This window comes from Staurois parvus, unplaced genomic scaffold, assembly GCF_062004578.1.
Source record: "Staurois parvus isolate SC_StPar_1 unplaced genomic scaffold, SC_StPar_1.0 ptg000580l, whole genome shotgun sequence".
NCBI lineage: Eukaryota > Metazoa > Chordata > Amphibia > Anura > Ranidae > Staurois > Staurois parvus.
Window position 1 is genome coordinate 2,585,942 of NW_028318376.1, and position 27,049 is coordinate 2,612,990.

At 42.2% G+C, this 27,049-nt stretch overlaps 1 protein-coding gene across 2 annotated transcripts in view; it reads right to left on the reverse strand.

The window, feature by feature from the left end:
* The window catches only part of ALCAM (activated leukocyte cell adhesion molecule), a 179,874-nt gene extending 153,348 nt beyond the window's left edge, over nt 1–26,526 (reverse strand). The window contains exon 1 of one of the 2 annotated variants that reach the window (XM_089692248.1): nt 25,842–26,526. In XM_089692248.1, coding sequence (XP_089548374.1) covers nt 25,842–25,899 — 58 coding nt within the window. In that variant the 5' untranslated portion in view covers nt 25,900–26,526. The remainder of the gene's footprint in view (nt 1–25,841) is intronic. The other variant, XM_089692249.1, reaches the window with a different exon arrangement.
* Between the last annotated feature and the right edge of the window lie 523 nt (nt 26,527–27,049).

A 27,049-nucleotide genomic window follows, 5' to 3' on the forward strand; every position in this document is an offset into this window, starting at 1 on the left:
GATGTGTGCATGTAATGTTTTGCTTGTTCTCCATTTATATTTAGTATATTCATACTATTGGGGTGTGCAGGGAGGGGTAGCACCTCTGGTGTAAGGGCAGGTCGTGTCCTTCCAGGGCATCTCGTCCACCTTTGGTCCCCACCTGTCACTCAGCTCTCACCTGTGGCTCCTAATAGCTGTAGCATGCACAGCGAACACACCCCAGGCAACAGCTTCGACAGGCTGGTCAAACCAGGTTGAGAGTAGCCATTGGGTCATTGCCTTCAGTGAGATAGGGACTTGTCTATCCCGAGCATGTGAAGACAGATTCCGGTGGATTGAGAGGATTAAACCTACTAGAATAGGACAACGCTCACGAAGGCGGTCTCCGCAAGTGATGTGGTACACTAAAAGCACGGCAAGACACAAAAGGCACCCTGGTCAACCACTGCACCCAGCCCATCTCCAACTGTCTCGGCTCTTGTCCTGCCATTGGAGCAAGATGGAATCTGGGAAGAGAGAGTGAAGCTGACTATGCGCACCTCTCCTTCACTTTAATCCAGTTCATGAGCAATTCTTGACATCCCCCAACTCTCATAAATCTTCAAAGTCCTGTGGCAATGGGCGAGCGATGAAGCAGCAGGTATTCATACACTGGGAGCTGTAGCCGCGGACCTGCACAAATGTTGCTCAGGTCTAATGGTTGTTTTTCTGCTGACCAAAGCAACAGAGATTCGGCATCTACCTGAGTGACCGAGCGCCCTCTGTAGCACCACACTGATCACCTCCATAGCAAGAGAAAGGGGCTAGAAAAGGTGCCCTAAACATTGTTGCTTCACAGAACCCTGACCAGCTTACCGCGGCTGGAGGAGATCCCATTTCATGCGGTCGAGTAACAAAACTTCAAAGAAAACATAAGGTGACACCACTCACTATTGGCACATGGAACGTACGCACGCTTCAAGACAACCCCTCAGCAGATCGACCAAAAAAAAGAACAGTCATGTTCACCAGAGAGCTCGCAAGATTTAACATCGATGTCGTGGCCCTGTGTAAAACTCGTCTAGCAAACGAAGGTCAGCTTAGGCGGTTATGCAGTCAGGTCCATAAATATTGGGACATTGACACAATTCTAACATTTTTGGCTCTATACACCACCACAATGGATTTGAAATTAAACGAACAAGATGTGCTTTAACTGCAGACTGTCAGCTTTAATTTGAGGGTATTTACATCCAAATCAGGTGAACGGTGTAGGAATTACAACAGTTTGCATATGTGCCTCCCACTTGTTAAGGGACTAAAAGTAATGGGACAATTGGCTTCTCAGCTGTTCCATGGCCAGGTGTGTGTTATTCCCTCATTATCCCAATTACAATGAGCAGATAAAAGGTCCAGAGTTCATTTCAAGTGTGCTATTTGCATTTGGAATCTGTTGCTGTCAACTCTCAAGATGAGAAAACAAAACAAACCCATCAGAGAGATAGCAAAAACATTAGGCGTGGCCAAAACAACTGTTTGGAACACTCTTAAAAAGAAGGAACGCACCGGTGAGCTCAGCAACACCAAAAGACCCGGAAGACCACGGAAAACAACTGTAGTGGATGACCGAAGAATTCTTTCCCTGGTGAAGAAAACACCCTTCACAACAGTTGGCCAGATCAAGAACACTCTCCAGGAGGTAGCTGTATGTGTGTCAAAGTCAACAATCAAGAGAAGACTTCACCAGAGTGAATACAGAGGGTTCACCACAAGATGTAAACCATTGGTGAGCCTCAAAAACAGGAAGGCCAGATTAAAGTTTGCCAAACGACATCTAAAAAAGCATTCACAGTTCTGGAACAACATCCTATGGACAGATGAGACCAAGATCAACTTGTACCAGAGTGATGAGAAGAGTATGGAGAAGGAAAGGAACTGCTCATGATCCTAAGCATACCACCTCATCAGTGAAGCACGGTGGTGGTAGTGTCATGGCGTGGGCATGTATGGCTGCCAATGGAACTGGTTCTCTTGTATTTATTGATGATGTGACTGCTGACAAAAGCAGCAGGATGAATTCTGAAGTGTTTCGGGCAATATTATCTGCTCATATTCAGCCAAATGCTTCAGAACTCATTGGACACCACTTCACAGTGCAGATGGACAATGACCCAAAGTATACTGCAAAAGCAACCAAAGAGTTTTTTAAGGGAAAGAAGTGGAATGTTATGCAATGGCCAAGTCAATCACCTGACCTGAATCCGATTGAGCATGCATTTCACTTGCTGAAGACAAAACTGAAGGGAAAATGCCCCAAGAACAAGCAGATACTGAAGACAGTTGCAGTAGAGGCCTGGCAGAGCATCACCAGGGATGAAACCCAGCGTCTGGTGATGTCTATGCATTCCAGACTTCAGGCTGTAATTGACTGCAAAGGATTTACAACCAAGTATTAAAAAGTAAAAGTTTGATTTATGATTATTATTCTGTCCCATTACTTTTGGTCCCTTAACAAGTGGGAGGCACATATGCAAACTGTTGTAATTCCTACACCGTTCACCTGATTTGGATGTAAATACCCTCAAATTAAAGCTGACAGTCTGCAGTTAAAGCACATCTTGTTCGTTTCATTTCAAATCCATTGTAGTGGTGTATAGAGCCAAAAATGTTAGAATTGTGTCGATGTCCCAATATTTATGGACCTGACTGTACATTCTTTTGGTGTGGATGCAGCAGTAATGAACGCTGTGCATCTGGAGTTGACTTTGCAGCTAAGAATCATCTTGTCCGCAAACTTGCCAGTCTTCCCAAGGCCGTGAACGACCAACTCATGACACTGCATTTCCCAGTACTGAGAGGAAAACAAGCAAGACTGATCAGCGCCTACGCACCCACAATGACGAATCAGGATGTAAAAGAGAAGTTTTATGAAGATCTCAATGCCCTACTCTCATCCGTGAAGCGCATCGACAGGCTGATTCTACTTGGCGATTTCAACGCGAGAGTAGGATCCAATCATTCTGTCTGGGATGGCGTCATTGGGAAAAAATGGAATAAGCAAATGTAACAGCAATGGCCTATTACTACTGAAGACATGTACAGCTCACGATCTGATCATCACCAATACCATCTTTCGCCTGCCCACTCGCAAAAAGACGTTCTGGATGCACCCACGCTCCAAGCACTGGCATCTTATGGATTATGTCATCGTGTGGAGGAAACAGGACGTAAGGGTGACTAAGGTCATGCCGAGTGTTGACTGTTGGACTGACCATAGACTCATCATCTCCAAATTAAGCTTTCAAATCAAGTCAAAGAGACCTTTGCATGGAAACAAAGCTGTGATTAAATGGATTAACGTCAGTAAACTGAGGAACCCCAAATCAGCAGCTTCACTAGCAGGAGATCTTGACAACCAACTCTCAGAGCTGCGATTAGAGGGAAATGCTGAGAAGGACTGGGAACGCATCCGGGATATTGTGCACTCTTCTGCACTAAAGGTTCTTGGACCCTCACACAGGAAACACCAGGACTGGTTTGATGAAAATGATGATGAGATCAAGGCCCTACTTGCTGAAAAGCACCACCTTCACCGTGCTTCTCAGAATGACCCATCGTCAACAGCTAAGAAAAATGCCTTCAACAAAACTCGCAGGACCGTACAGAGCAAGCTTTGCAAGATGCAGGACTCCTGGTTGAGTGCCAGAGCAGATGAAATTCAAAAGTTTGCTGATAGAAAGGATGCCAAACGGTTCTATGAAGCCCTCAGCTCCTTGTACGGACCTCAGCCTTCAGGGAGTTCCCCTCTACTACACTCAGATGGTGCAACTCTCATTACTGAGAAGACTCTGATCTTACTGCATTGGGCTGAGCACTTCCAATCTGTACTGAACCACCCATCTTCCATTAACAACAAGGCGATCGACAGAATGCCCCAGGCGGATATCAACCACAGCCTGGACTCCCCACCAACAAAGACTGAAACCCTACAAACTATCAGCCAGCTGTCCAGTGGCAAGGCCCCAGGATCTGATGCAATCCCAGTGGAAGTTTATAAGAATGGCGGTGCAGTGCTTGTCGACAAACTCACTCTGCTGTCCCAGTCCTTTTAGAATCAAGGATCAATTCCTCAGGAACTGAAAGATGCATCCATCGTACATCTCTGCAAGAGGAAGGGGAATCGACAAGTCTGTGATAATCATAGAGGAATATCACTGCTTTCCATCGCAGGCAAGATCCTTGCAAGAGTGTTGCTGAACAGCCTTATTGACCACCTGGAACAGGGTTTATTACCCGAGACACAGTGCGGTTTCCGCAAAGAGCGTGGCACTATGGACATGATTTTCGCAGCCTGACAGCTCCAAGAAGTGTCAAGAGCAGAACCGTGAATTGTACACCACCGTGGATCTCACCAAGTATTTTGACACTGTCAGTCGTGAAGGTCTGTGACGCATCATCGTCAAATCGAAGTTTGGATGCCCTGACAGATTCACCTAATTGTACGTCAGTTCAACGACAGCATGATGGCTCATGTTTTTAATAACGGAGAAGCTTCAGAGGCCTTTCCCGTTAAAAACGGCGTCAAGCAAGATTGTGTGCTGGCACTGACCCTGTTCAGCATAATGTTTTCAACCATGCTGTCAGGCGCCTTCCAGAACAGTTCCTTGGGAGTTAACCTGAGATACAGGACCGATGGGAAACTGTTCAACCTGATAAGACTCCAGGCTGTCACCAAGGTAAAGGAGACTGTGGTACGAGACCTCCTTTTTGCTAATGACTGTGCCCTGAATGCTGGATCAGAGCAGGAAATTCAAGCCAGTGTGGAGAAATTCACAGAAGCATGCGACAACTTCGGCCTCCTCATCAACACAGAGAAGACCAAAGTGATGCATCAGCCAGCTCCGAAAGCCCAACACCAAGAGTCTACCATCACAGTGAAGGGACAAAAGCTGCAAGCAATGGAGCAATTTACATACCTTGGTAGCACCCTATCCCATGCAGTGACAAATGACATCGAGCTCACCTGCAGAATCGCCAAGGCAAGCACTGCATTTGGTAGACTACTGACTAACGTGTGGGACCGCCATTGAATAAGCCTTGCCACAAAGCTCAAAGTCTACCGAGCAGTAGTGCTAACTACCCTGATGTATGCCAGTGAGACTAGGACTTTATACAGGAGGTATGCTAAGCAATTGAACCACTTCCACATGACCTGCCTCCGTAGAATTCTGAGGATCTGTTGGCAGGACAAGGTGCCAGACAAAGAAGTCCTCTCCAGAGGAGGCCTGCCATCAGTTCATACCGTGCTGATGAAAGCCCAGATACGCTGGGCAGGCCATGTTGCAAGGATGCCAGACCACCGCATCCCTAAACAGCTCCTCTATGGTGAGCTGTATCAAGGAAAGCGATCGCACGTTGGACAAATGAAGCAATACAAAGACACATTGAAAGCCTCCTTCAAGTCCCTGGATATTGACATCACCTCCTGGGAAACCCTGGCACAAAATCAATTGATGTGGCGTACGTTGATTCACCAAAGCTGCCAGACATTTGAGGAGAGAAGAACAACCATAGCACAAGAGAAGCGAGCACTCTGCAAAGCCAGAGCTGCAAATGCTGCAACAGTGGTGCCCACATGTCTGCCCAACATGTGGCAGAACATTTTGTGCCCGTATAGGCCTTACCAGTCATCTACGGAAACACCGAGGACAGCCCACTACCTGTTAGATGTCAAGGTTCTCGTTGAACATAATAGACGAACATCATTTATACTATGCTGTCTTGTCCTGAAGAAACAGCCTGCGGCTGTGAAACGCATTGACATGCAAGGAAGGGATGCTGTAATCTATGATTCTACTACATAATTAATGCTACTTACTACAGCTTGCGAAGATTTATCTAGAAATTAGACATCTGAGCTTATGTTCATTCCATTTTGGACAGATATATGTGTGATTTCTTCTGTATATATGTTTTGTACATCACTCTGTTTTTTATGAAGACCCAGTAGGGTTTTTTTAAAATAATTTGTAAATAAACATGTTTTTATGAGATATATTGAGACTGTTAATTTTCTCTCCTTGTACATATAAAGTCCAGTTTTTCTTCCAAAATAGTTGTGGTAGTTATCTTGAAAAAATAAGAACTGTGCTACAATATCTTTAAGAAACAATTTTATAAAAGCCAGTTATACTATATGATATTCATAAAACAAAATCCACATTACGGGAACTAGTAAGCATTGAACACGTTTTCATTTTGGGGAGTGGGGGGGGGGACATGTCTTCTAAAAACAGATTTGTTGTTTTTAGAGGACAGAAACAATTGAGTACTGTCCGTGATACTTTTTTTATTTGCACTAACATACAATTTTGAGGACAAGCTTTCGAAGAATGTCCCCTTCTTCAGGTCCAAGCAGTACTGAACACAAAGGTTTAGCAGAATGTTAGAAGAGATGTAGGGGATGGAAAAAAAAAAAAAAAAAGAGAACAGAGATAAGACACAGCAAAATCAAAGTCTGGGGGGGGAGACAACACTCACAGAGGCATTCATACTTGAGGTGATAGTCATAAAACTCAAAGTTGATATCCTGGAGGTGATTTACTAAAGGCAAAAAGGCTGTTCAAGTTGCAAGGGAGTTTTCACTGTCGGGGAACTTTCCCTTAGTTCAGTGAATTTAGTGAAAATTCACTTTACAAATACTCAATCGTGTGCAAGGATATTAAAAAGACAGCATTTTTTTCTTGCATGTCATTTGATGATGGAAACCAGCAGGACTTCATCTTATTCACCAAGCTAAAGGAAAATCTCTTTCAAAGTGAACAGTCTTTTTACCTTTACCCTTGTCTGCCAAAGATACCTGCCTCAAAGTAGTTTACTTGCTTGGCATTATTCCCAACAAGGTATTGTACAGATATGAGATAATCATTGCTCAAATCAGTAGATATTGAATGGTTGGGGCAATAATGCCCACATTATGTTAAAAATGCAAAGTGGTGTGGTTGGGTTATCAGTCATTTATGTGTATACAAGGAAGCAAATTAGAATCGCAGTCAACTGCTTATCTGTTCTCCTGAGATAAGCAGGAGGCAAGTCAGAATCTCTATGGCCAGAAGATGGAGTGAAACTCAACTCATACAAAGCATTTTTAATAGTTTTTTTCTTCATTAATTAATACATTAACAATCTCACGTTTTTAGTACTTTAAGAGCTCTCATTTGGGCACTATTATGTACAACAGGAAGCCACACTTCCAGCTCCATCTCTGCATCAGAACAATGTCTATGGACTGGTCTTGGATCTGGTGTCATGTCATCACCTCCCTTTTTCTGCTGTGCCTTTCACAGAGCACAGCACAGTGATTGTGTTTATGCTGTGCTTTGTGAATGTCACAGCAAAATCTGAGGGGAGGAGGCACAACACAGGAACCAGTGTCAAATACACTGTTCTGATGCTGTGGGGAGCCAGAAGGATGGCTTTTTGCCATACATATCAAAAACATGAGGATGTTAGTGTGTAAATCAAAGATAAAAAACATAAAAGTACATGTGCCCAGAGCTGGACTTTAAAATGTCACCACAGATACTGGAGTGTCCAGAAATATAGGCAAAATCTCTGCCTAACAAGTTGCTAAATATTAGACTTTAAAGTGTTACTAAACCCAGGACCCTGCATTCACTATACCTGGCCTCCCACAGTACACAGAAAATGGAAATGCAATTAATTTAAAAAATATAAACTGCTAAATACCTTTTCTCATCAGCAGTTAGAGCAGTCTTGTGACTTCTATCAGTGCCCAGCAGAGGAGAAGGAGTTTTCATTTTCCCCCCTGATTGTCCTATGAGGCTGCATAACACCTGACCCATCGTCTGGACAACGCTGACTGACCCTGTGCTGACCACATGCACACCAATACACACCAAACTAAGCATCTGCAGTTTGCCCCCAAGGCTCTGTTCTATCAGCAGATGGATTGGGGACAGTAAAAGAAAGGGTGGATCAGAGAAGGCAGGATCAAACATCCTTTTTACACAATGTGAAGGATTAACCCCTTAGGTTCCAAGGTGAGTATAACAAGCATGCTTTACTGCATATACAGACTGATTTTACTAGTTTAGGAACACATTAAGTGGTGTGAGTGTTCCTGTTGACTGAGGGAAATAAAGTAGAAAAGCTGTCCAGTAGACACCTTTGGTGCCAGCTCATTGGGGGAGCTAGGACAACGTTAATAACCTCAATAAAATAAAGGGATGGGCAACTACATGGCAAACTAGGTTTAATGTTGAAAAATGTAAGGCAATGCAATATAATTATGAACGCAAGTAGTCGCACTAGGGGGAGAACTTCTGGGGGAATCCAGGATGGAAAAAGATCTGGGGATCAAAATAGATAACAGACTCAGCATGTAATAGAAAGCAAAGCTAGCAGACTATTAGCATGCATTAAAAAAGGTATTTACTCAAGAGATAAAACAATAATCCTGACACTTAAAAAAAAATCTCTTCTGGCCACATCTGGATATGCCAACCAGTTCTGGTCACCAATCCTTAGGAAGGATGTACTGGAACTAGAGAGAGTCCAGAGAAGGGTAACAAAGCTAATAAGAGGACTGGAGGACCTCAGTTAAGAGGAATAACTACAAACATTAAACTTATTCTCTATGGAGAAAGACACTTGAGAGGAGGTAAGATAGCAATATACAAATACCTCAGTGGTGATTATAACAGAGAAAAAACTATTCAGTCTCAGGAAGTATAAGATGATGTGGGGCCACTCAATGAAACTGGAGGAGAAGCGGTTTAACCTTAAACTATGTAGGGGGGTTTTCACTGTTAGGATGGTAAGAATGTGGAACTCACTTCCACTATCAGTATTGTTAGTGGGAAGTATTGATAATTTCAAAACATTCTTGAATGGGCATCTTGGCAAACACAATATACAGGGATATGGGAAATTATTTTTTAACATGAACACACACCCACACAGGTTGAACTGAATAGACTGTTGGTTTTATTCAACCTTACCAACTAAGTAACATATCAAGTCACTCTTTCATTACAACAAGCCTTTTCTGGCAGTGTCTGCTGGACACCAGAGAAAAATTATTGTGCTAAAAAAAAAGTCTCATTAAAAAAAGGTAGCCATTGCATATGCATGTTCACTATTTAGAAAGATGAGGACAAAATTACTCGGCAATGCTTTTTGTTACAAAATAGAAAACCTGAAACATAATGGTGACCACAGACACTATTGTAAAAAATGTAATTACCAATCGATTCACTGTCCCGGAGAATAAAAATACGATTGGAAAATCAAAAAGGTTTTTCAATGTACCACACACTTAGACTGGCCATAGACGGACCATTTATCGGCCGAATTGTTGGCCTATAAATGAAAAATCGGTCGGCCTTGTTGCCGATTCTGCCACCAATGTTGTTTTTCGTGGATTTTCCAGCATGACCGAAAAAAATAAACGAGAAGATCCGTAAAAAACGGCTGATGGGCTGGCCCCACTAACGGCAAGAATATCGGCCGATTTTTCGTGTGGACGAAAATTTGGCCAATAAACGACCCGTCTATGGCCTGCATTAATGATCATATTGATATATCTACTTTCCTATTATCAGATCTTCTGTCCAGGCCAATCACATTAACTTTGATGAAAATGAAATTTAGATGAAATCAATTAATTTTGTTGGTGTTTAAAATAATTTGGTGACACAGAGTGCATTGGACCACCACCAGCAGCAGAGGAAGCAGGAGCCACATAAGCCGACGTTTCCTTAGTGGCACTGGCTCCTGTCCCAGGTAAAGTGATAGCAAGGGCACCTCACCTGGGACCTTTCTAGCAGCCTGGAGAGTGATGCCAGCAGAAGCTGGAAAAGAAGGTCAATGTATTAAACAACACAAACACTGTGCTTCTTCCATGGGCATATTAGTAACTATCCTAGATTGTAAGCTCTAAGGAGCAGGGCCCTCCTACCCCTCTTGTATTAAACTGTATTGTTGCTATATTGTCTCCCGTTATATTGTAAAGCGCTGAGCAAACTGTTGGCACTATATAAATCCTGTATAATAATAATAAAAAAAGGGTTGACAACTATTAGACTGCTTTCACACCGATCCGCAGGTGCAGCACACTGCACTTGTGGGTTAGCTGCCCTGAGCCATAGACTTCTATTATATCCTGCGGGTTTTATGTGCACCACACCCACAAGATATAATAGAAGTCGATGGCAAAGAGCAGCTAACCTGCAGGAAAGCCACAGGTGCACATCAGTGTGAAATCAGCCTTAGAGGGCTTAGGACAGTAAGGGCTCATCTACATTTGCGTTTGGGGGAGGTAAAACCCCATAGTTAAGATGTATTTTTTCCATCGCACAGCCCCACCCCCCACCTCATCCACTGGTGTAGCATCAGGGGTTACAATGGCGACCACACCCTGTGCGGCCTCCCTGTCACTCTGCTTTACAAGAGGGCAGCGGGGGTGTTATATACAAGAACCGATCCTCTCCATTTCCCTCCTGTAACTGCTGAAGGCCTGCTTCTCCTCCTCTCCCTCTGATCAGACTTGTCCTGACATCTCCCCCCCCCCCCCCCCCCACACAAAGCCATTCACTGGGAAGATCAGCGAGCTGCTGCTTCTCATTCCCTAGCTCTTATGCAGCTGAAAACAAAAGGTATGTAATCACTTATAAAAAAGGGAAAAAAGATGTATATATATTTTATCTATACACAAATGTTTTGCCTTTCATTTCTATTTTAAACTAAATAGGCTGTTTTACAAGGTGAGAGTTTACATGTACTTTAAGTAGCCCTCACTCTTCAAAAGCGTGAGCAACGCTGGCATAAGGTGTGGTAAACCTTCTCCCCAGGTTTATCCCTTGAGTATATAAAATTTAAAAAACACTTGTGCTGTTGCTCGGTATTGGTGTTTCCGAACCCCTGCTCATGGTCTTGTCATCTTTTTCCTTTTGTACTCCTCCTTCCTTTTCTATTTCTGTTTGCTTCTGGTGTGGCGGTGGATAGCTGCCTTTGGTTTGAGTTAATGTTGATGTTATACCAATGTTTTTGTCATTTATGTGCCATTGATAGCCCCTACGTGGGCGCACCTTTTGCTCTGTTGGTGTTAGATCACTGTTTTCTTTATTTTTTTTATGTGCAATTGATGGCCTCTGCGTGGGCATTTCTTGTTGCTCTTGGGTTTTTTTTTAATGTTTATAAACTAATAAAAAATCATTGAAATACAATAGAATTGATATATGAAGTATGTAAATGTGTTTACACTCCTTGGTTTATAGAATATTCTTCTCATAAGGACCACACATGGTTGCAAAGTAATATAAACTACCTGCCAAAATAACCTCATATTTTTGGCTTAAAATAATTCCACAATAAAATGAATGGGAATGTGAAAGAATAGATCTGTTTCCTGTGTTTTAGGACAAGGTGTGAAATAATCTAGTGTGGTTCATTCATAGGGTCATCTCTATATTCTTGAATATTGCACACCCCACTGTAAACACATGACTAGTGTATCTCTAACAATGCAAAACAACAACTACATGTAACACCAATCTACAGCTTTATAATGGGGATCAGCAGACAAATATAAAATGGTGCAGGGGCAAGTTTCTAAAAACAGTAAACTGTGGGCTGTTACCTACAGTCCCAATTGCATTCAAATTCATTGGAACATCAAGCGGCATGTTAAATTATGACACCATTGCAAAGACTATACACTGCTACATTTCAGAATGCAAAGTATATGTTTTTGGATGTATTTAATAAAAGACTCTTTTCTTCTGACTGTGCAGCTATTTTCTTAATTCACACTCTCAAAGAAAGCATTTTAAATTCACTCCAGTATATAGAGTATTATTTTGGCTGCAATCTAAAAGTATAAAAATGCACAAAAACTTGCTTTTAAATAAACAGATCTGGCATGCTCACATATATTATAGAAATCTAGTGGAGGGAAAAGGACTAGTCACCAGTGTTACCAACAGGCTCCCTGCAACTGATCTTTTTCTCCAGGACTGATTAAAGCCGGCCATACATGGATCCAAATTTGGCTGGTTCAGCAGAGCCCAGACAAATCTTGATCCGTATATGGGCACCCTGGTTGTATATAAGTCAATCTGTTGATTGACTTGTCTACCACCATCCTGTTGGGTTTTTCCTAGAATAATTAATACTACCGGCTATACTTGTCAACACTAATCATTTTGATCTGCTGGCAGGGAAGGCTCACCAATGACAGAAAAGCTCTGCGGGAGGGATTCAGTCAGTGTTGATAAGGAATTGAGCAATTTTCTTGGTGGAAGAAAAGAAAATTGCATAATCTATGGACTGCCTTACTGTGCCTTGTTCCACAGTAGGTCACTGTATGAAGATGACCATCTTGGTAAAGAGACAGGATTTTGCTTCCTCAAATCCTACCCACCCCACTGATGGTTGGTGGGGTGATGATCAAAAAGTGACAGAGTGGAGAAAGCACAAATTTGCCAAATGAATGCAATATGAGATGATGGCATCACAGTCTTCAGGGTCCTTTCTCTTCTGCAATCGGATATCAGGAAAGAAATGACCATTAAATGGGAGATCTCATCAAATCTAATGAGAACATCAGTCATCAAAGGCAAGATTGTGTGGGATATATCAATATTGCTAAGTTAATGCAACCAATGTGTGTTTTAAAGTATTTCTTTTCTTTTTTACCTGTTTTATTTTACTTGTTTATGTTTTTTGTATTAGAAGCTTTGTAAATGTAAATGTGTTTGTATTTACTTTTTTACTCTCCAGTCGGGGTAGCATATTGGTTCATTAAAGTAACCAATTCCATTCCTCTTACAATCTCAGTGCAGGAGGCTGCTGTAAGCACTTTATTATTCCCTTTCTCACAGCTCTCAGGCAAGCTTGTTAGCAACTGTAAAGATTATGTGCACTGCAATGCGTAGAAACATACAACATTTTGAGTTCACATGTATTTTGGGCATTTCCATTGATTTCCATGTAAATTGTTTTAGGACAAAATGTAAAAGATGCAAAGAAGTGTTTTTCCTATACTATAATAAGTGTAGGCATGCATTATAAGATAACCTGCCACCTCATTCAATGTCTTTTGCATTTAATAGAAACAAAAGAGTATACAAATATAGTACATCTGACATCATAAATATTTGCCATTTACAAATAAAGCCAATTGTGCTGAAGTAACCTAGGGGTGTATGGAAAGCTCTTTATCGATGCAGTTTTCTAGATATACTATGTTATGATTATGAGGCCTTTAACCAAAGCTTTATAAAAGGTAATACTGAGGATGTCAACTAATCTAACAATCCAAATTACACATGTAAAGTGAGAAATAGATTAATATTTATTAAAATACACACTGCATGAACAGAAAATAATGTACTAAATATTCATATATACTGTACATTCTGCACTGTAATTCTACAAGGGGAAAGTAATGACACTGAAGCTATATTTCAAATGAGATGGGAGTCAAAACATAAATCAAGTTGTAAGTGACATTCCCATGTGCCCCCCATGAGTTTTCACAGCACACTGCTAGGTCCCTAGGCATTACACTCAAGAAATCAAATGTTTTGTGCTCTAGAGTTGTAAAAGCTGGGTGGTCTTTAGAAACTGTCCAGTTCACCTAAAAAAAAAAAGAAATTAAAAAAAGCACATTGTCCATCACTAGTCATGACAGTGTTGTGATGTAACTTAACAGTTACTTGAAATATAAGCAAACAATAGTAACCTTATCCTGCTCTGCCCTGTGTACAACTTTCCATGAGGTTTCAGAACGGCAGTTAGTGGCTTTTACATGAGTCAGACTGATTTGTTATACAAACAATGCTGTGCATGGCTGGAAGAAGCAGAGCAAAGCTGAGAGATTTCTGAAGCTGCATTTGTGTTGTGTTCCAGCAAGTTGCCAGGAACAGCAATAGTCCCAAAACAGCGTTGTGGACATTTAGAAAAAAAAACTACTTGTCCAAGGACTAAATCAGGATTCCAATCTACTTGTCCCTCATGACAATCTACATGTCCCGATAAAAAAAACTATTTTTTTGGAAAATATGAATGGTTGATGTTTATTAGGAAGAAGTACTATTAGGAATGTCTGGGGCTTTTAAAAATGATAGGGGCTTTACGGCGACTTAAATTGCTAGAAAATTTATAAGAACCCCCAGATGTTATTTTATATTTATATTAGGGATGCACCGAAATTTCGGTGGCCAAAACACTTCAGTCGAAAGCACCCTTTTCGGTTGTGATGAAAAAAAGCACCGGTGCAGGTGCCGAAAAAACCCCGCCCCTCACCGCCGTCTGCCGCTTGGTAGTTCTCAGTCTTACCTGAGAAACCATTGATCCTGGTGCTGGGCATAGAGATGAGTGAAGGAAAGATGGCCGCCACTCTCTATGCCCTTGGAGGACTGGAGCGATGTCACTTCCCATTCTGGCTATTTTTTTTTTTAAAGCACTAGATCAATGCTTTTTTTTTTTTTTGATCCAATGCTTTACATTGCAGAGGAGAGATGTGGGGTCTTATTGACCCCATATCTCTCCATAAAGAGGACCTGTCACTAATTGTTTCTATCACAAGGGATGCATGCATTCCTTGTGATAAGAATAAAAGTGATTACATTTTTTTTAAAAGAACAGTGAAAGAAAAAGAAACAAATAAATTTAAAAAAAAAAAAATTAAAGTGTCCCCGTCCCCCCGTGCTCACACGTAGTGGTGAACGCATACATAGGCCATGCCCACATATGTAAATGTTGTTCAAACCACACATGTGAGGTATTGCCATGAACGTCAGAGCAAGAGCAATAATTCTCGCACTAGACCTCCTCTATAACTTTACACTGCTAGCCTGTAGAACTTTTTAAATCATCACCCATGGGGATTATTAGGCACCGTAGTTTCACGCCATTCCACGAGCATGTGCAATTTTAAAGCGTGACATGTTGGGTATCTATTTCCTTGCCATAACATCCTCTTTCATATTGTAGAAAAAATTGGGGTACATATAGTTTGTTTTTTTAATCAGTGTATTTTTTTCCAAAAAATATATATTCATTTTTAAAAACTGCTCATTTCGGTTTCGGTTTTCGGCCAAGTGCATTTTGAATTTTCAGTTTTGGTACCAGAATTTTAATTTTGGTGCACCACTAATACAGTATTTTTTTTTTAAAGCAGAATTCCTGGAGAATAAATTGGTGGGTTTGTCAATTTTTTTTTGTAACACGGTATTTGTGCAGCAGTTTTTCAAACGCAATTTTTTTTAAAAAATACACTTGAATTTTAATGCAAAAAACACAATACTAAACCAATTTTTTTGTAAAATATAAAAGATGGTGTTATGCTGAATAAATAGATAACAAACATGTCACACTTTAAAATTGTGCACGCCCATACAGCAGCAATAAACAAGGCAAATTTTTGCTATCCATAAGCAACACTTTAAAAGCCTTTACAGGTTACCACCTTAGATTTACAGAGGAGGTCTGGTACTAGAATTACTGCCCATGATCTGACATTCTCGGTGATGCATCACATGCATGCACTGATTGCTGTTTGCATGTGTGCAGGACCGACACATGCATTTGCCTTTGTGTGCGGGAACGGGGATGCTTTAATAAAAAAATAAAAAAAATTTGAATTATTTATTAATTTAAGACTGTCACTTTAATTTTTGTATGTAAACATCCTTTGTGACAGCAACAGGTGCTCTTTATGGAGAGATCTGGAGTCAATAAGACCCCAGTTCCCTCCTCTGTCCTTAAAAGCATTTGATCACACAAATTCTTTCCATTTTTAAAGATGCCCCATATAAATCCGGGGAAACTGGAAGTGATGTATGCTAATCGTTTCCTGTTTCCAATAGTGTAGAGGCGGACAGAGCGGTTCCCGACTTTGTCCGCCTTTATGATCAGCCGGCGGTAGCTCCAGATGGTCATTTGGGTGTCCTGGTGCGATGCGACAGCCTGCGGAAAGGGGGATATCCCCTCCACTGCTTGTAAAAGCGATCCAGTGGCTAGTTTGCTGCTCAGATCTTTTACAAGAGAGACGACTATCAGTTGCAACTCCTGCTGCTTGCCCACAGCAGGGCTAAATATGAAGAAAAACTTCTTGCCCAGCTCCCAGAACTGCATGTCCCAGGCACTGGGCTATAGGAATTGCACATCCCTGCATAAGCACAGGGAGAAGAAAGACTTTCTTGACATCAAAAATTGGACGTTTCTTTGAAATATTTCCACCCATTATTATTTATTTTTTTTACCATGAATTAATTTAAAATACCAGCAACACAATACCAAGAAAGTAGAATCACTAACAATAAACTTTAATTATGACCTAAATAGTACATGTAAGTGTTTTGAAATCTTTCTAGTTACTCACTTTCCAAGGTGACTCAAGTTGTGAGCAACAGCTGTACGAATGGCACAGGATGATGTTCTGTGGAGACACCATATTGATCTTCCTATGAAATGTAGCACAGCCCACTACAAATCTTATTTTTCTCCTGAAGAGAAACAGCTACAGGTAATGACTCCCGCATTATAGTTAGCACAGTACAAGCCATATTAAACAGCATGTCGGTTGCAATCCAACAAATGTACTTCACTAAAGCAGTGCCTTTTATATCATTTTCAGCAACATTACTAATATGATTAAGGAACAAACTAATGTCCTTCATTTGAGAAATCACTTGTCTAAACTATTATTGATTATGACAAAAGCAAAATGATCAAATAAGTAGGAAGCTAAACACTTTGCTATGATAAATCCTGGAAATGGCCTGTGCATGTTTATAAATTGGGTTGTTCTTTGACAGTTGGGAAGGAAACATGAAAAGAAGAGTATATTTTATAACTTATATTTCATGGAACATGAAATGCACTTCTAATGATGAATATCTCTATAAGAAGAATGTTCAATGGTGAATAAAAATGTTTCCTGACTCCCCACTATTTGGATGAATAAGCAGTCAAACAGTACTCTTGCAATACAGCCACCACCTGAGATCACGTCTGTTGTAGTGGACTGGTTATCACATAAGTGCTGTCATAGACACTGATACCTTGTACCTCAGTTCTGGAACCTCTCTTAATAGTCTGTCTCTTCCACACTACACAAGCCTAGGGGAGAGCAAACAATTTCCATAAACACTACCTGTAACATTTTTAAAAAGTGATCTTCATTCCCCCTCTTCAAGTGATTGGGAAGGCAACCCACATTTATATCAATGCTAATTACTCTTCTTATATCAGCCTAGTTTACCAAAAAGAACCTCACTACATCAAATGTGTCTTTCCTAGAAATACTAAATCAAGCACCTTCATTTTTTATGGAGAATTAAGGGTGGCAGGTGACACCACTCTCTATCTTAAACCACAGTTATATGTCATATTCATGATGAAACAATACAATATGGTCTGAAGGATCACTGACATCAAACTGAAGCTGGCCACAGACTAGCACTATTTTGTTTGAAAATGTCTATTGTAAGAATGTTCGTTCAATTTTCGTTAGTGGAGTCAAATTGAAGTTAATTTTCTACCAGAGTGAGGAGAAAATTCGAATAAGCAGGATGGAAATATTTTCTTGAACAAATGCATTTCTAAACAGTGAATGCAGTTTTGATTAGGAAAGTCCATATACTCCAAAATCGAATGTTAAAAGGTACTTTCAAACAACATTTTTCAAGTCTCTGAATGTCCTGATAAGATTTTTTGCACGAATGTTCGTTTCAAAAATCTACTAGTGCATGGCCAGGAAGAGATGTGGTTGGATTTATCAGTTAAATCTAGTTAACTCATTCTAATACCTGTAAAACTCAGTAGAATGGATTTACTAAAACTGGTGAGTGCAAAAATCTGGTGCAGCTGTGCATGGCAGCCAATCAGCTTCTGACTTCAGCTTCTTCAATTAAGTTTTGACAATAAAACCTGGAATCCGATTGATTTCTATGCAGAGCTGCACCAGATTTTGCACTCTCCAGTTTTAGTAAATCAATCCCATTGTGTTATTCTCATTGAGGAGCCACTGTCTCTAAAAACACAGTTCTAAATACTGCTTACCATGCAATATTCTCTGCAAAAAAACGTATGTCCATCATTTGTATACACACTGGGGTTGATATGCTAAAGGCAAATAGAAACTTCACTTTGCAAGGAAATTTACTCCAGGGCTTACTGAAGAAAGGCCTCTCTCACACAGGTGAACCAATGGGATCCATCTGCCCATCTTTCAAGCGGACCCATTCGGACCCTCCATTGTTCTCTATGGGGAGGCGAATGTAAATGGACATGTTAATTTACACCCACCTGCATCCGATCCTCTAAAAGCAGATGGATAGGGACTCATTACCCATCCCCTCCATAGAGAACAGTGGGCTGTGTCCATGTCCACTCTGCACAAGATCCCTTGCTGAGAAGGCGGATCTGCCAGTATTAAAGAAGCCTAAAGAGGGAGCTCTGCTGATTTCCATCATCCAATCATGTACAAGCTAAAATGCTGTTTTTTTAGTTTCCTTGCATGTGATTGGGTATCCTTTTGCAAAGTGAAATTTCACCTCATTTACTAAGCTCTGAGGAAAATTCTCTTTCAAACAGACAGTTTTCCTTTATTACATCAACCCCACTGTCTCATATGTTCTGTACAGCCTAGCAATAATTTGTATTGATGGGATACCAAGTACTTGTTATGCCTCTGCTTTGTGATTTTATTCTAGAAAAAAATCCTTTCCTGAACTGAGCTATTTTATTTATAAACGTAGTGTCACATTACCAGGCAGCTCTAGGTCTTAAAGTGGCCATAAACCTCTTATAATAATCTGGTGTTCACATACATTCTGACAGTCGAAAAAGGCACTTTTCCAAAGTTTTGCGTATAAAAATGCACATATTAAACACTCTACCATGGATGTATACACTATAGAAAAGAAAGAAGACAAATATGCCAGCTTATCGTGGGGTAATGAATAAGTTAGGTCAGGATAAGTCATCTGAGGCTTTTGTTTTGTTATGGGAATTAATCGTTCATCTCATATGGCAGAAATAGTTGGATTTGTCATTTCATGTCCATGTTCAATGTTGATAGACCTGATGAAATTAATTCAAGGAGAAATACTGAAATGTTTTGCAAGTCACAGTTAGTAAGGATGCATTCCAATGAATGCATTCAAGATTGGATTTTATTGCTTTGTTGTTTTATACAACAATCAACTTTATTTTGATCAGAGTAAAAGGAAAGGTACCAACGCTAAAGGGGTTACAGCAGGTGTGAGAAACTGCGGCCCTCCAGCTGTTGTGGAACTACATGTCTCATTAGGCTTTCCAATGTGACAGTTACAAGCATGACTCCTAGAAGCAGAGGCATGATGGGACTTGTAGTTCTGCAACAGCTGGAGGCCTGCAGTTGTCCATTCCAGGGTTGGAGACAACTCTTGTTTTGCCTACACTCACAAAGGCGTTTTACTTTCCTCCACACAACCCCAAATTACTAAACAGTCTCCATCCAAATTGTCACGTCTTTATAATGTCTGTACAACTGGGAGAGTCTTTGAAGTGGTAGCTCCTTTGGGAACATGGACTGATGTGAAAAAGCACTGCAGAATTTCTTGGCACACTATAGATGAAAGTAGGTTATCTTAGTAAAATCAGAACTTCAGATAGACATCTAAAAACACAGCAGTAATATATATTTTTAAACATTGTTATCTAAAGGACTGGAAATTCTGCTCAGTTGGTCTTGCCATTCACACACCTCTGCCACACTGCACAGACAGGAAGATGGTTTCAGTATTTCCTGGTTCACCTTTACTAATTCCTGTTTCTGGGAAAATGAATCGGCAGAGTACTGATGCTGAGTCACTGTCTTCTGAACAGGCTAGAGATGCACAGATGGCTTCCAAAGGTACAAAGCTGAACCAGACAAGTGTCACTCGGCAGAAGTGTTTGACTCACAAGACTAATTATATGGAATTACAAATCATTTTGGAGGTATAAATGTTCATAGACAAGTATTGAACTGTTTATTTAGCAGTTTACTTGGAGTTCCACCATAAGTGGTAGTACAGCAAGACAATTTTTACTCAGTAATATTCTATGGTAATACACCAGTAACGTTTCATTACAAAAAACAACCTGATCTTTCAAAATGTAGAATATGCAATTATAGGTTCAGCTCATTAAGCTGCAATGAATGTGTTATGTGCTATAACAATTATTATTTTCAACCATGTCACCTATTTTCATTTCTCATTGATTCTTGTGGCTAAAAACAACAGTTGTGGCAAAAAAATTATTGTTACAGCTTAGTGAATTGAGTTTTAAGTATTCAGTTCTCAAAGAACTGGGTTTGGATTAATGTCTTATGTAATTCGTAGTCATTTCCTTCCCAAATTAACGCTCCCATTCACCTACTGATGTTTTAGTTACAGCTGTCACTTTACTGCAGACAGCTGAATTTGAATCCTTACATTTCCAATCAGGTGTATTGGCATTTTTGTCACTGCTAATTACAACACATTGTAAAAGAATGTTTGCGCTATCTGAGCTTGACTGTTTCACACCCTTACAGCTCCCTTGACTAAGAGATCAGAAGAGCAAAAGGATAAAAAATGCATTTGTGCACTGGCCATGCTCCAGTAAACTACAATAAAGTTAGATCCAGCCTGAAAATATAAATAGCTGTGAGACACATCATGTGTAAATCTGACCATTGCTTTTATGAAAAATAAAGTTGACAAGCTTTATGATGGAGACATGGACCATAAGGCAAACCTGACATTTCTACCCAGAGGCTGGGGAGAACAGGGATTTTCTTATGCCTTAACATAACAGATAACAATACATGATGAAAATCTGTACTAAATACCAGCATACTGCTGCAAGTCTACATATGAGGAAAGTAAGCCCCTCCTTGTGAAACTGCATTTCCAAACATCAAGCATCCTTACACGTTAATGATCTGCCCTCCTTTATGATATACTGAAAGAACTGTATGCCTGCATCACCCTGCAATGTGGCTTTTCAAGGAGTGCAGTGAACACACCCTTTAAAACCTATAGTGATTTTTCTTATTCCAAGTGTAAACAAATCACCCATCACAAGATAAGTGCCAGTCTTGCAAACTTCAGAAATTAAATCAAATGGTATCTGACACAAATGAGTATTTGAGAAATTTTGTCCACAAACAATCAACACAGCCTATGATTGTTACAAAACAAGTGTGTATAAATGATATACACATTACAGACAGTTCTAAAAATAACAAGGACATTTCCAACTAAAACATCTGAAAAGCAGCCACTGAAGAATGCCTTAAACTAGCAAAAAATAAAAATAATGGGGTTGATTTATTAAAACTGGAGAGTGCAAAATCTGGCATAGCTCTGCACAGAAACCAATCAGCTTCCAGGTTTTATTGTCAAAGCTTAATTTAACACGCTGAAGCTAGAAGCTGATTGGCTACCATGCACAGCTGCAGCAGATTTTGCACTCTCCAGTTTTACTAAATCAACCTGAATGTGTTACATGTTTACAATTACATTCATTGAGGTATGACAATAAGGGGGAATCAGAGCACCACAGATTGTATCAGCATTTTCTATACATTCTGGAATACAACTAGAAAGAGAGAGATGTTCAGTTGTGTAAGTCTTTTTTCAGCACTACATCACAATGTGATGCTACCTATATCCACGAGTTGGCAGTATAATTACAGCCAAAGGGGGGGCTGCAAAGCACGCAGGATACATATTACAGATTTCATGTGACTTGCAAAGAAATCACCTAAACACTTTTCAAGTAGCAAACAGAAATAAACTACCATATTCAGGATGCTGATGAGCCACAGAAAATCCCTTCATTATAAAGTGCTCAAACGTCTATCAAGGTTATTACTATTATTTATGTCTTAAAATAAACACTTTGGCTACAACATTTGTGCAATTACTTGAAAATGAGTCAGGTTATTTCATAGGGGACAGTCTGAAATCCACTGAAAATTGCTGCACTATGCTGGCACAGGACTGCTTCCACAGATTACAGCTTCCAAATTGCTTTACAATACTGGAGAGATGGATGCTGCTGTTAAATTCCGAAATAAAATTGTTTTATAGCCCACTAGCGCAGACAGTTGGAGATGTGAGAGCACTGGAAGATCAAGTAGCAAATATATGACCACAAATCTTGTGCCGCTATGCTTTTCACGAAGGAGGGATTTTTTTTTTATTGCAGTTCTGTTTAAAGTACAGCCACGCCCTACACGTTCACGTTCCAAATTACCTTATACAAAGAGTTTTTTTAAACGTTATTTATTAAAAGGGCATAATTTAATAAAAAAGGCTAAAAAGTAAAGACAATTAGAGGGTTAACTTTTCAATGCTCAAGCCTGCGCTCCCTCACCACCTTTTTTTGTAATTTAGAAAAAAAAAAAAGACCAGTATGTGTACTTTGAAAATCAGGTTCCTTTGTTTCCTGTTTGCATACCTCTCACACAGGAGTACTGGTTGTAGGAACAATTATTCACACCGACCATCAGGGCCAAGTAGCCGAACCAGAAGAGCAGCTTTGGCAAAAAAAAAAAATCTGTTTAATTTTCCACTGCTCTTTTGTCTGAATTAAGGGTCATGTTTTAAAACTCAAACATGTAAGACACTAAGTGAACAAGTTTTCCGAGAAAGGAGAAACTAAACTAAAACCCTAAAAAATATAAAAGCAGTTCAATGCTGTATACCTGCTATAGAAAGTGCACACATCTAAAACTCTGGGTCAGGAAGGATGCACACAACATCATAGCACTTACAAATCTGTTCAGCAGCAAACAGGTTTCAACATGCAAATGAGGCTCGGAGGTACTCCTCCATTCAAAAGAAGCTGCAAATCAACCGAGGGTCCTACTGTGCTTGTGTAGTCTTTGTTACAACCCCACATAAGGACTATGGAGTGCCCAGGGAAAAGAGAGATATAAATCACTTTTCAATAGTAAGATAGCCTGATGAGGCTGTTCCTGGAGTTGTAGGAGCCAAGAAAAGCCACATAATACCGCTCAGTTGGCTGGCTTTTATTTGAATACGGAGGCTACAATAACCATATATCTGATAAATGCGTGTGTGATCTGGATAATTCTGATCTCCAAATCTACCATAAACAGATGTAAGGAAATATGACCACAACGCCACAAAGGGCTGAGCCTGGGATGAGAAGACACGAAGCATCACATTCTTGCCATTCAATCCACAACACAGTGCTGCTTCTATACACAGAGCACAGTAGGTCATGGCTAAAGTGAAAGATTCCATTCTTACCCATCGAAGGCTGAGGGAATATTACATCATGGACGATGGACTGCAAAGCTTCTAACAAGTTTTGTTGACAAAACAAAAGGCAGATTTATTATACACAGATTGCTGGGACATTGCAGTGGGATTACTTAGATTGCCAAATGTGTAAAGATTATGCATCCACTGAAGTGTCAACGGAAAGATTCATGAAATTATGGGAGGGCATTAACCTGACTTGAGCTTCTGGTTGCCTAAAGGACCTCAAGAAGGTCTTAGATGCTATATCTAGAATGTTGGCATACAGGACATAAACCTTCTGACCAATCTCTGTACTTTTGGTTGCCCATCCAACAGCTTGGATGGCGGCAAGACACAGCTGCCCATCATGGCCACGCTAACATGTCCTCATGGTGTCTATGCTGAGCTAGGGGTGCTGCCATGTCCTGGAAGGGAGGAGGGTCATTAGATAGTCAGAGTGCTTCCAACATATGACATCAGTCTGGAGAAATGAGGCCATTACATGTTTCATAAATGGTTGCCCTGATCTGATAAGTAGCTTCTCTCATCAAGAGGCACCTCACAGGGCAGAGGCACCTCACGGGAAAAAAGCACCCTGTAAGGCATCCTATGGGGGCTGAGGCACTCCACAGAGCACAAGGAACCTCATCGACCTGAGGCACCCCACTGGGCACAAGGAACATCATAGAACAGAGGTACCTCATTGGGCAGAGGAACTCCACATGAGTTGAGGCACCTCACTGGGCACCAGGAACTCCATAGGGCAGAAGCACCTCATTGGGCACAAGGAAACCCCGGAGGGCAGAGGTACCTTATTGGGCACAAGAGGAGAGGCACCTAACTGGGCACAAGGAACCCTATAGGGCAGAAGCAACTCACTGGGCACAAGGAACCCTATAGGGCAGAAGCACCTTACTGGGCACAAGGAACCCTATAGGGCAGAAGCAACTCACTGGGCACAAGGAACCCTATAGGGCAGAAGCACCTTACTGGGCACAAGGAACCCTATAGGGCAGAAGCACCTTACTGGGCACAATGGAATATCATAGGGCAGAAGCACCTCACTGGTCACAATGGAATATCATAGGGCAGAGGCACCTCACAGGTCACAATGGAATATCATGGGACAGAGGCACCTCACTGGTTACAATGGAATATCATGGGACAGAGGCACCTCACTGGTCACAATGGAATATCATGGGACAGAGGCACCTCACTGGTCACAATGGAATATCATAGGGCAGAGGCACCTCACTGGTCACAAGGAATATCATAGGGCAGAGGCACCTCACTGGTCACAAGGAATATCATGGGACAGAGGCACCTCACTGGTCACAAGGAATATCATGGGACAGAGGCACCTCACTGGTCACAAGAAATATCATAGGGCAGAGGCACCTCACTGGTAACAAGAAATATCATAGGGCAGAGGCACCTCACTGGTAACAAGAAATATCATAGGGCAGAGGCACCTCACTGGTCACAAGGAATATCATGGGACAGAGGCACCTCACTGGTCACAATGGAATATCATAGGGCAGAGGCACCTCACTGGTCACAAGGAATATCATGGGACAGAGGCACCTCACTGGTCACAAGGAATATCAAAGGGCAGAGGCACCTCACTGGTCACAAGGAATATCATAGGGCAGAGGCACCTCACTGGGCACAATGGAATATCATAGGGCAGAGGCACCTCACTGGTCACAAGGAATATCATAGGGCAGAGGAACCTCACTGGGCACAATGGAATATCATAGGGCAGAGGCACCTCACTGGGCACAATGGAATATCATAGGGCAGAGGCACCTCACTGGGCACAATGGAATATCATAGGGCAGAGGCACCTCACTGGGCACAATGGAATATCATAGGGCAGAGGCACCTCACTGGTCACAATGGAATATCATAGGGCAGAGGCACCTCACTGGTCACAATGGAATATCATAGGGCAGAGGCACCTCACTGGTCACAATGGAATATCATAGGGCAGAGGCACCTCACTGGCCACAATGGAATATCATAGGGCAGAGGCACCTCACTGGTCACAATGGAATATCATAGGGCAGAGGCACCTCACTGGCCACAATGGAATATCATAGGGCAGAGGCACCTCACTGGTCACAATGGAATATCATAGGGCAGAGGCACCTCACTGGCCACAATGGAATATCATAGGGCAGAGGCACCTCACTGGTCACAATGGAATATCATAGGGCAGAGGCACACCACTGGGCACAGGAACTCCATAGCAGAGGCACCTCACTGGCCACAATGGAATATCATAGGGCAGAGGCACACCACTGGGCACAGGAACTCCATAGCAGAGGCATATCACTTGACACAAGGACCCTCATAGTGCTGAGGGACCCCCATAGGGCAGATGCACCTAGGAGCCAGGTATACACACTGCTGTGACGTCATCCCCGACCTAGATAGAGCTCTGAGAAGGAAAATAGACAGGTGACAAACTTTGAAGTGTGGATATGTATTGAGGTGGAGGACCCCACCCCACTCCCCCTCCCCATTATCCATCCATAATCCCCCTCCCCCAATTACCTGTCCGGAAGGTGGTCGCACACAGGACACACACGGTCAGGAGGGTACTTGCTGCCATGGCTCAAAGATCCCGATCCCAGCACACACACACAGACTGGGAGCTGTAATCGCCCGGACCGGCCGGGGTGTGAACAGAGGGCACCTGTAGCTGTAGTCCTGTCCCGGGGTATAACAATCGTCCTCCTCCCGGCACTGCAGCACACCGTCCCCCCGGAGTCAGTCACCAAAAGGTCACACACGTCCCGCTTGTCCCCGGCCACCACATCAAGTTGTCCCGGCAGGTGCTTCCACTATACCGCACAGGGAGGCTCCGTCCTGCAGCTGCTGCTCCCGAGTCACTACTGACTCTCTTCTCTCACCAGCCCGACTCTCCCTCCTACTCCGGTCCCCACAGCCTGCCTACGCGCGTTCCCGCTGCCGGGGGGCGCGCACTCTCTTACAGTGCGGACAGGGCACGGCGCGCGCACGTGCAAACTTTCCCAGGTGCTCCCCTCCGCCCTCACCGCCACTTTCAATAGAGGACAGGCACACTAGCCTCTGCACCTCACTATCACGGGAACGCGCCTCACCACTCGGGCTCCCGCTCTCTTCCTCTTCCTTCTTATAAATGGGGAGCCCGCTAGTAAGTCGCAGGTGTTGGGGCGGCGCGCGCACGAGGCTTCAGCAGGTGTCTCCCGCCGTCCTCCTCGCGGCGCTGCAGGACCTCTAGTGAGAGGAGCAAAGCGGGGCGAGCCTCGGGTGCGCGCCTGCGATATATAGATATACGAGCCTCGCTGTGCCCTCAACAACAGGGGCACCTGCTCAGTGTGGGGGAAGGTTGGGCTGCCGTTCACACACGTGCCCCGTACTAGTTTTCTCAGTGGCAACAGGTACCTCACCCGAGTTGTGGGGGGGTCGGGGACGAGCCTGCTGTACTGGCAGTGCTTTATTCCGGGCCGGACACCTCCTCACACTGTGTGAGGGAGATAATGAGCGGCCGGGCTGCGGGCTAACGGCTGCCAAACAGGGCTGGCCGCATTCCTGACGGATGACTCTCCCCAATCACTCTTATCACAGCTACTACTATTATTATTACTGGGCCCGCCAGAGACACACGCCTGCTGGAAAGTACACGGAGTCTAATCAGGAGGGGGGCACGTCCCGAGTTCTAGCGGGAGTTTCACTCTGAGAAGAAGTCAGCTGAGCTCATGACAAGAGTGAGGTCATGT